This window comes from Egretta garzetta, unplaced genomic scaffold (genome assembly GCF_000687185.1).
Source record: "Egretta garzetta isolate BGI_Z169 unplaced genomic scaffold, ASM68718v1 scaffold268, whole genome shotgun sequence".
Classification (NCBI taxonomy): Eukaryota; Metazoa; Chordata; class Aves; order Pelecaniformes; family Ardeidae; genus Egretta; species Egretta garzetta.
In genome coordinates, this window is record NW_009260600.1 from 770,262 (window position 1) to 781,039 (window position 10,778).

Here is a 10,778-nt window from a genome sequence, read left to right on the forward strand (position 1 = left end):
CCCCCCCCCAAGTATGGAATGAATACTAAAATGGCATATGTCAGTCACTTAAAAAAATTGTTTTATCAACTTTAGGAAGAAGTAAGATATAGAGATAAAATGGCTTAGTATGAGTCTTGGAAAGAAATGAACCACTGATGGTCACAGAATTTTTCACTGTATAAATTTAATGGGTTAATGTAATGGAATTATAGAACAAGTGCTAAGTACTCTTCAACTATGTGTGCTTTAAAGTAATTGAGAAAATAACCATTTTATTTGTAATTTTTTTATTTCTCTTTCAGTTGGAATAACAAGCGTCCACTAACTGCCACATAAAGCCATAGGAATGTTTAAATACTTGCAAAATACTGGCTCAGTTGACTTTTTTGTATTCATTAGGAAGGGAAATAGCTCTTCTAGGTGACAACCAGACTTGTTACAATATTGTTAAACTGATATAATGCATTTTTTCCAGAGTGGTAATACTCCACAATACTGTTTAGTCAATAATGCAGATATTTTTGATTTGCAACTGTTTTGTTAATGATTGCCATTCAAAAATTTAAATATTATCTGCATAAAATCTGACTCATCAAAATGAAGGAATTTTACAACCCACAGACTTTATGTGAGTATACAGTAGAATGTCACTGGTGTTTTTAATTGTTGTTTTTTTAATTTTTCTGTTGCAGTCGAAATCAGCTTTCTTCTTTGCCACCTTGCCTGTGTGGTCTTCCTCTAAAAGTCTTAATTGCAAGTAACAATAAGCTAGGTTCCCTTCCAGAAGAGATAGGTCAGCTAAAACAGTTAATGGAACTGGTATGTTACTGATCTCTTTTTATTTTGTATTTTGACTTTGTCTGTATTTAACTAGAAACAGTAAGATTCACTTTGCGACTATATTTGAACAAATGCATAATACTATAATGCAGGTTAAAAAGTTAACTTTTGAACTTCTTAAGTGTGTTGGGTGGTAACACAATAATAGTTTCCTTTATGTTCCTCAGGTCCCTTCTAAAAAACATCACCGCTCTTGATTCATTCAAAACTCAGCTTCTAAGTTCATCATCTTTACCAGTTTTACTCAGCACCTGCACTGGCTCCCTGTTTTGCTGTCTCAAGTCCCCAGTTCTGGCATCAGGCTCTGCAAAGCTGTATCCCCGCTGTAGCGCTCTCCCTCTGTGCTTCCTTTTTCTCTTTTATTAATATCTGCTTACTACATTGCATTCCACTAGTGATATTAATCTTCTCATTCTATTTTCATTTTATTTCACTATTTTTGTCATGCACCGTTCCTTTCTTGGAACACTTGTCTAAACAGATTTACAAAATGATTATATTCCTCTTGTTTTCAAAGCTGTCCACATGACTACTGTTTCTGCAATCGGTAGATCTTCTGTAATATATTGTCTAATACATGAGAATCTGAAAAAGGCAAAAATTATTAGGTTACCTTAACTTAAAATTAATTTAATTGCACGTTTTTTTTAAAGTTCGTAGGTGGAAAATGTATGTCAGAGAATGCTTCCCTTTCTCCCGTTATCTTCCTCTTTTGTGTATTGCAGGCTGAGACTCTGAATTCTCTGTGGCATATGTGTTAGGTCTTCTGGTTATTTCTGTTCACCTTGACCTCTTAAGATACAAATTGACAAATAAACTACATTTTGACACTGCTAATTTATCCGTAGTAAAAGTAGTTCAACATAGTTGAACTTTTTTCTGACTGCTGATACCACCATTGGCTGCATTTATCGTGCACATCTTTTTGGTATCTGAAAGCGTCTGCTTATCATATTATTACTTTTCTAACAGTAGTTTCTCTGCTGAATTATGTTACAGAAATTGAGCTGACCTTGCTTTAGGCCCCAGTCCTGCTACTGCTTCTTCATGTGTGGAGCAAAGTGGCAACTGTGGGGCTTTTTTCCTTCTGGTATTCTTTTTGTACAGCATCCTGTGGTATCAGGCTTCTATTATGTATTACAACTGATTTGGCTGTTGGTGAGGATTGGGGGTAGTTACCTTTTCCTTTCTGGGTTATACCTGAGCTAAAGACTACAAAGTTTGCTTTGTTTTGTGAACGTTATTATATCTTATCAAGTGTGTGTGGGGGTGTTGTGTGTGTGTGATGGGTTTAATTAGATTACTGAAATGGTTTTGATTTAATTAACCTTAAAAAAAAATTTTAGGCTACAGCATTGTTTCTGTTGTGCTTAAAATAGATTCAGTAAAAGATCATGGTTCCAGTTTTATATGTAATTAAAGTTGAACAGTATTAAACACATCTTCATTTAGGGGATAGGATGACTGATTAGGTAATAAAGATTGGAAGCTACTTAGCTCTTGATTGCTTCTAGTTTAAATGTAGCCTAGTTTAGTGGTGGGGGGGCTCATGTGAAATAGTTGAAAGACTTGGTCTGATTCTGTCTGGTCAAAATCACCTGTTTTATTTGTATTAATTGAGGTCTGTGATAATATTTTCAGTAAAGAGCTGCTGAAGTGTTTTCTTATCTAATTTCCCCTCCAATTTCAAGTTTGAACCCCCCCAGTAAGATGAACTAGCATTGCTGATGCTGGAAGTGTTTCATTTGTTAGTATGAGTTTGTACTTAATAGTAGCTCTTACCCTTACTTCAGACTTTGGAAAAGTTAAAAACTAAAAGCTTGAAAATCAATGTAGATTATACTGAAAGGAGATAGGGTTTGTTTTTTTTAAACAAATCATATGTTTAACTTCTGGAATACTGGATTTTCATATTGCTTTCCAGTTACAGTATAATTTTAGTGTTACTCTTTGTCACAAAACCCACAACAATTTCTGCTCTAAAAATATTTCAAATGAGTGGCCATAGCAACATGTCACTTTGGTAGCCTAGAAGAATTATGAAAGCTGAAGAAGGTGCTTGTTCTTTGTGATTAGAAGCAGGGATGAAGTGACTAACAGGGTTTTGTTAAATTGGGCATGGTGTTCTGTTCAGATGACCTGATTACTTAGTTTGATGCCACTGTAAGCGTTTGGTACATTTCCAGTGAAATGAGTTGCGTTATTTAGCTGGAAATGACTAAATTCGCATGTATTAGGAGAAGCGAACAGTGGTAGGATTGAGAGCCGGTATCTGTATTGGCATATATAATATAATGCATTTTAGATAATAAGGTGATCATTGTTCTAAAATGAGTAAAAAAAAATAAAAATAAAAGATTAAGTCATGCTGCAGTTGTTGCACAAAACATTCAGCTGTGTGAACGCAATGCCAGCCTTCAAGCGACACCACCACCCAGCCTCTGGCAGGGCGTGCTGTTGTTTTGGGACATACACAGTGGTGGTGCTGAGCTGGCCCAGAGGATCGGTCCTGAGACGTGCCAGATGCCACCTGACTCTATTCAGTTGTTGTATTACTAGGACTTTGCCAAGCACCCTCAGTTTTTCAAAGTGTTTTACAGCTTTTCACAGGCTGCATGCAGTAAAATCTGCGTGTACATAGCAAACAGATTTTGCATAACTTGATTTGCAGCTGCATAACTTGATCATACCTCATACTGTCAGCCAGGAGGATGGGTGCAGATAAGCTGAACTTTACTTTCCATCGAAGAAAAGTAATTGGGCAGAGATGACTCATTAACTGCACCCCAAATTATCAGATGTATAGTAAAAATCTGTTCTTCATCATATCAGGCAGTATTATACTTCTGCCTTCTTCAGGGAACAGATTTCTCCATCCCTGGGGTGCTCCTGTCTCATGTTGGAAGCCTTTAAATCTCTCAGCTGGGATTTAGGTCCTCACCTCATTCATCTGATCTGGGCCAGCAGACTGACCAAATGGGACCTGCTGCCTTCTATTTCCTAAAAGGATCGATGTGCTTACTCACCATGTAACTTCTTTTTACCATTCAGTGTGGCTTATATGTCACAGGCTCTGAGGGAATCCATGTAGGAATAGCAGCTCAGTCAGGAGCCCTAAGTTTTAAAATGGAGGAGGTTTACCTCAGTTTGGATGAACTCCTATGTTTCAATAAATATGTTAATATGGAGCCAGAGTACTGTACTTGCTTTTATGTTTATATTATGGTGATTTTTGTTGGTTTAAATCTGTTTAAACTTTACTATAAACAAAAGAAAAACATTGATGGTTTTTACCTGTTTTCACACCATTGAAATCAATGCCACAGAAATCAATCTTTACAGAAATGTAAGGTGTATTTAAATTAATCTTGAGAAATTGTGTTGTCATGGCAGGATGAAATAGAATTAATGCAAGAAGTCAACAAACACTAGGCTCTGGAACTTGAGTAGGTGTTTGGACTTCAGTTGTCTACAGATGTCCAGGAAGTAAAGTTCCAAACTGCTGGTTGTCTAGTTCCTTCAAAAAATTACTAGCTTGAAAACCTAGGCATTTGACTTTGATAGTATTGCTTCCATTACTGTCAAAGGAATGGGAAAGATAAACACTCTCTCTGTCACATACACACTCATGAATTCTAATAACAGTCAAGACCCGAAGTATAACTAGCAATAATGTCATAGGTCTTTGTTTTGCACGGCTGTTCAAACAAAGTAATAAAAAAAATGTTGGATTGCAGTGTTTAGTAGGATAAAGGATACTACTGTCTCTGGCGATCTTGTAAATGCTGACATGCTGTCACAACAGATCAGTTTTATTGAGGATGTTTTGAAAGGTTATAAGCGGACTTTGTTTTTGAGGCTACACACTGCCAGGCTTTCTTTTTTCTTCACTTGCTTTAAAATTGTTTCTCTTTCCCAATAAGTACACTTGGTCTAGAGTTTCTCTGCCACAAGGTGACTTTAAATTTAATTTCTGTGCTCTAAAACTTGAGTATCTAATTATAAAGTTGTTTAAAGTCTGTAAATTAAAAATAGGACGGTAAAGCTTTAAAAATTAATGATCTGGGAACAGTGCAATTAACCATCCTTTGTGGCAACTTGGGCAAAAGATGCACTCATTAACTGGGATTATTAATTTCCTTGTCTAAAAGCTAAAATAATTTCTTGACTCTGTTTTGACATGGGAAGGATGCTTTGGCAACAGTGAAATTTTGTTACAAGAAGAAACTTGTCTGATACAGTGAGCAGCATTGCCAGATCACATTTTGCTTTTGCTATCGTTTTTTGTTAACTGGTATTTAGGCTTGAAGATAGAGGGTTAATGTAATGCTTTTGACTAGTATTAAAGCAGCTATCTTCAAAGAGATAACTGGGAAATCTAACTGACTTTCAGAAATTTTGTGTTTTGAGAGCTCCCAGATGCTGTATATAAATCCATTTGAAAAAGTCGAGAGGAGGACTGAACGTCCGAAAAGCGTTCAGTTGGCTATTCAGGAAAATTTGGCATTACCCTGCTTAGCTCTTATACTATGAAATATTGTTTCCTTTTTTTAACGCAGAAATGGGAGCATAATTGGGATATTATACAAATTTACAGGTTGCCTGGGATGTAAGTGGAGGTTTCAATGTCCTTTTAATTTCACGCTGAATATAGACGATTTGGCAGTAAAAATGATAGCTAGTGTCTGAAAACTATCTTGATTTAGACTGACTTGATCCAAGAAATTGATCTTTAGTACACGTTTGTGGCAGTTTCTTGTGAGCAATAGCGTTAAAGTATAGCATTTATTACAGCAATACTACTGTATATAAACTTGTTGCTTGAAATTATGCTCAGTATAGCCAGACCCTATACTTTCAACTCAACTTTACAGCAGTTGCTCCTTCAGGGATGCTGAAATGAGAATGGGTTGCATCCAGATTATTAAACCAGTTGTATTTAGTCATCAAAATCAGACCTACTTTGAACCTGTCTAGGCATTTAAGAAGTACCTTTTACAACAGTATGTTGAGTATCTCTATAATACTAAACAAGGCCTGTCTTATTTTATTATGGCCTACTATGTGATATGATAATCAAATATATGCCTTTTCTGAGCATCACTACAGAATGCTATTGCTATTTTATCTCTTTTTTTCTTATTCTAATTTTGCTTAAATATTCCCTCTAGAAGAATAAGAACCTTTTTAAAAAATCAGATCCATGCACTAGTAGTTTCACATTTAATCCAAACATTTTTTTGATTATATAATTATGCTGCTGAGTTCTTTATATGAATAAAAGTTAAGAATAAAAAGGTAGAACATGTTAAGCAAATGGTTTTGAGTGCTTCTATAGAAATTAAGTTAACTTTCAAAATTAACTTGTTCTCCAAATAGGAATTCGCTCTGGGTTTTAATTAATGTGTAAACATTATCTCATGTATCTAGTTTTGCATTGTGAAGACAGGACATAGATAGGTTGCATGTCTTCAGGTTAATAAAATGTTACAACAGAAATAGCAAATGAGCTACAATTTCACAGCTGTATTATTTATCATTTTGGAGCCAGAAGTTCATTATTTCTGTTATTACTGTTTTGCTGTAGGATGTCAGCTGTAATGAAATCACAGCTTTGCCACAGCAGATAGGCCAGCTGAAATCTTTAAAAGAACTGAATATCAGAAGAAATTACCTCGAAGTTTTACCCCAAGGTAAAAACAAACAAACAAAAAATCTTCATACCTTTACGATAGCTCTATTTATTAGCATTTTGAAAGTATTTTTTACTCATGTAAGTAAATATGATTAAAAAGTAGTAATTACGTTGTGTTCAAATTTATTCCATTTGAGTTTGCGGAACACAGCATTCAGTGGTACTCACTAAATAACATTGCATGAGGGTTTTTTGGTTTTTTTAATGAATTACCTTTATGATTCTAGGCATCTTTTAATTTGCACAAGTACTTACCAGTGAATGCAGTATGGGAACTGTCAGTTTCAGGGAAAAAATATGTTGAAGTATATTTATTTTAAAATTTATAGTCACTTGTATAACAATAACACTCTTTTCATTTCCCAGTATAGAATGGAATAAATGTTTGTCAAATTCCTGCCTGAGTTTGTTTCTTTTCCTGAATGCAAAAGAAGGTTTATTCAGAAATGTTTTATTATTTTATGGCAAAACCAAATACAGATATAACAACATCTCTCTTTTTTGTTACTTTTAGAACTAGTACAGCTTCCCTTGGTAAAGTTCGACTTTTCCTGCAATAAAGTGCTTGTGATTCCAATTTGTTTTAGAAAGATGGTGCAGTTACAAGTATTACTGCTTGAGAACAATCCTTTGCAGTCTCCACCAGCACAAGTAAGTAACATCTGTCATTTAATTTTGCCTTAATATTGGGTGGATGATAACAAATCGTAGCTTAAAATGTCACTTTCTGCAGTTGCAGGCTTCTGAACATCAGTCATAGAATTGTTTCAGTTGCAAAAGACCTTTAAGATCATCAAGTCCAACCTTTAACCCAACACTGCCATCCCACCACTAAACTATGTCCCTTCGCACCTCATCACAGACATTAGTTGTTGATGTATAAATAAGACACAGAAAGTATCCTATGTTCTCTGTATGAGTCTGTGCACCACTTGAACCAACGTGAGTCTAGAAGAGTTCCATTCAGTTAGCTACCTGTTTATTTTTGTTATTCCTGTCTGCATATGAAACTTAATGTTGGAATACGTATATAATTTTGACAAAGAGAATTGAGGAACTTCTGGATACATTTTCTCTCTGTTAGTAAGAACCCAGTTTTAGAAGGTTCTGTAGTGATTTACTATGAACTTAAAAACTATGCAGATGGCGTGAAATTCATTTTACTTCATAGTGTAAGTTTATAGATTGTGATACACAAAGAAATCAAACTCCTGTTCTGAACTGTAGGCCATGCTGAGAAATTATGGTAATAAATGAATGGAACCCGTGCTTGCTGCTTAAGGGCAACTTTGTTGTTGTTGACTTAGGGACAGTAGATTCAGAGTACGTTTCTGAAAGCTACGATTATTCTGGATCAACAGCTGTTGAAATACTTGAGAGTTTTTATTACATTGGAGAAATGCTTTTCATAACCAGTGGTGATGCTGCTCCTAAACTTAAAAAATACAGAGCAATTTTCAGCAAGCACTTGAGCTGGAAGTGTGCAGTTAAAGAAAAAAATTCTAAAATGCAGGTGAAATGCATCATAAAGATGCTTGGACACTATTAAAACCAATGTGACTAAGTCTATAAAGGACATGCTGATTAATGAAATGCCATTATTTACTAGTTTTGGAAAATAATTATTCAATTTACTGTTAGTAATAGGCCATACAATGTATTTTATCATAATTCTTTTTGAGTTAAAAGCTCATTTGATTTTTTTTTAAGTAGAATACATTCTTTTCTTGTTTTCTATCTTATTCTCTGAGGGTATTTATACTAGCAAACACAGATAATTGATGGGGTAACTGAAATGAATAAAATCCATTTTTCTTTATGCAGTATCTATTGTGTCGATAAGAGTTGGTTTTCAGGGAGTTGTATGCTAAGTGTCGTTTGGAATAAATTATTTCTTTCATTCTAGTTATAAACTTTTTTCTTGTCTAACAGATTTGTACAAAGGGTAAGGTGCATATATTCAAATATCTGACTGTACAGGCCTGTCAGATTAAAACAGCAGACTCACTGTATCTTAATGCCATAGAACAACAGCATTTACCACAACCCGTGGAAGAAAGGTATGTATGAAAATATCACTTAGTTTTTTCATGTAACACTTATGAACAAAGTGAAATAAATACATTTGTATCTTTAGCTTCCAGAGTTTTGTTTGTTTAGATGCTATTTATAATGTACTTTTTAAAAGAGGTTTGTTTTGCTTTAATATATTTTATTCTAGTGAAATCCCTACAACAGTTTAGAACAAAATATTTTTAAGAACCAGTTCTGATTCAAGTTAGCACATTAGGGAAGAGTGTGGAAGTGAACCTTAGTTGAAATTGAACCTCTTACTAGTGGACTACTAGAATATATTGAAAATAATTGAGGTGGTAGTATCATTAAGTGTTGGAACTTTCTTGTGAATCTATCAATGCATTAAATAAGTTTTAATTTCTTGTGTTGTTTTGTGATTTATATGTTGTTATGTATTTGTCTCATAGTTGTTTTAAGCTTTTGTTGTTCATCCAGAGGCTTATCCACCCAGCAAAGAGAACTGCATAAATGTTGAGACCCTTTTAAAGTGAAATGTGCTGATTTGTTAGCAAACATCTAGGAAATGTCATCTTGTGGTTTAAGGACAGGAACTAGATATGAAGCAGCTCCTTTTTATGAGAAACTCTACAGCTAATTGGAAAACCATGTTTTAGCCAGCTTTTTTCACTAATGTGGGAAATATAATATAACCAATCAGACAAAGTACAATAATACCCTATTTTTGGAGAAAAGTACTCAATGAAAAAGTGTTGATGTAAATAAAAATAGAGATGTTGCTGCTAACACCGGAAATAAAAACTGTTATGGAATCTCCCTGTCAGTCATCTAGATAAAGTTTCAAGCAAATTGCTTTCCTCCATGTATGTTTGGAGACACCTTTGTGGATTTCTGTTGGATAAATGTCCAAGGTGGGAAGAATCCAGAATGAAGAGCAAGTTTTCCATTTGGGAAACACCTACTGGCTTTTTGTTTTGTTCTTTTAGTATACAAGAAAACTGACAGGACTGTCATGTCCTGTATGACGTTTTGGTAATATAGGATCGTACAGGTTAGGGTAAGGAGATAGTACAGAGTTGGGTATCAGATGGTAACTAACAGCCTAAGGCTCTATCACATAATAATTACCAAATTTTTATTTTAGAGAATAACTTCAAAAGAAAAAGCATAACCTGGTTCGGATTTCCATGTGCAGTTTCTACACAAAATCCTTAGTGTTTACTAAGATATAATTTAAGATACTGAGAGGTAATTTAAGATTAGGATTAGTCAGATACCTTACTCATGTGAAGACTAATGAAGTTTTTTTTAAATTTCTGTGTCAATCTGAATTCAGGTTTACAGCTTTCAGGATTGCAAATGAAAGGATAATAAAGCATATTAAAAAAAAAAGGTGATGAATATATTGCATCGGGTAGTGTACTTTAAAATTAGTTGAGGTCATACTAGGTAATGAAACCAGAAGAGAGAGCAGTTGCCGTTATTATAGTCGTTTTCTTAAAAACCTAAATTCAAAGTCTATTTTAAAGCACCAGAAGAAGGTTTCTGTGCTAATGACTGCTTCAAGCCTCAGGGAAATATCAGTTCATTTTTAATGCATCAATGGTTACAATTAAATCAGTTGACTCCAGTTTGAGTTCAACTAGTTTAGTTGTTTTTCCCATGGCTAAATGACTTTGGTCAGACTCCTGTGCTACTTACACTAGGTAAAAATGCTTAGTTACTAGCTATAGACAAAAACAAGCTTTATACCAAATAGTTTGTGTTGTTTGTGTTAATCATTAGACTAACCAGCCATTCTATCCAATCTATTTTACTATCGCCAGACTGCAAATGTGTAGTTTTTAACCATACTAGGCTACTTCACCCTCTATCATTAAGAGTGGTTGGAATTTTGCTTTCGTTTAAGTGAAACCAGGACATAATTCTAATGGTAAATGCTATAATAGCTTTTTACTTTTTTTTTAAATTCACATCTAGCATTGATGACATCTACCCAAGTAAAAAGGACTCAGATTCAGGTGTTGGTAGTGATAACGGCGATAAACGTTTGTCAGCAACAGAGGTAAGTTGCCTGAATTTTGTGTCCAGCTCCCCTTCCCTCCGCACCCATAGTTTAAGTTGGGTAACAATGTGAATATGTTTTCAGCCGTCAGAACTGTGCAAGCACATCTTTGGCATGAATTTATCACTAAGAAATAGCTAAAACAAAGATAAAAGGAAATTA

The 10,778-nt window shown here is 34.6% G+C and overlaps 1 protein-coding gene across 5 annotated transcripts in view; it reads left to right on the plus strand.

The window, feature by feature from the left end:
• The window catches only part of LRCH1 (leucine rich repeats and calponin homology domain containing 1), a 68,826-nt gene that overhangs the window by 2,957 nt on the left and 55,091 nt on the right, over positions 1–10,778 (plus strand). For all 5 annotated transcript variants that reach the window (XR_004842764.1, XR_004842763.1, XR_004842762.1 and 2 more), the window contains exons 2-6: positions 675–801; positions 6,410–6,515; positions 7,032–7,168; positions 8,450–8,577; positions 10,532–10,616. Coding sequence is in view for 2 of the 5 variants with exons in the window: in XM_035900334.1 (XP_035756227.1) it covers positions 675–801; positions 6,410–6,515; positions 7,032–7,168; positions 8,450–8,577; positions 10,532–10,616 (583 nt within the window). In the remaining 3 variants the exon portion in view is untranslated. The remainder of the gene's footprint in view (positions 1–674; positions 802–6,409; positions 6,516–7,031; positions 7,169–8,449; positions 8,578–10,531; positions 10,617–10,778) is intronic.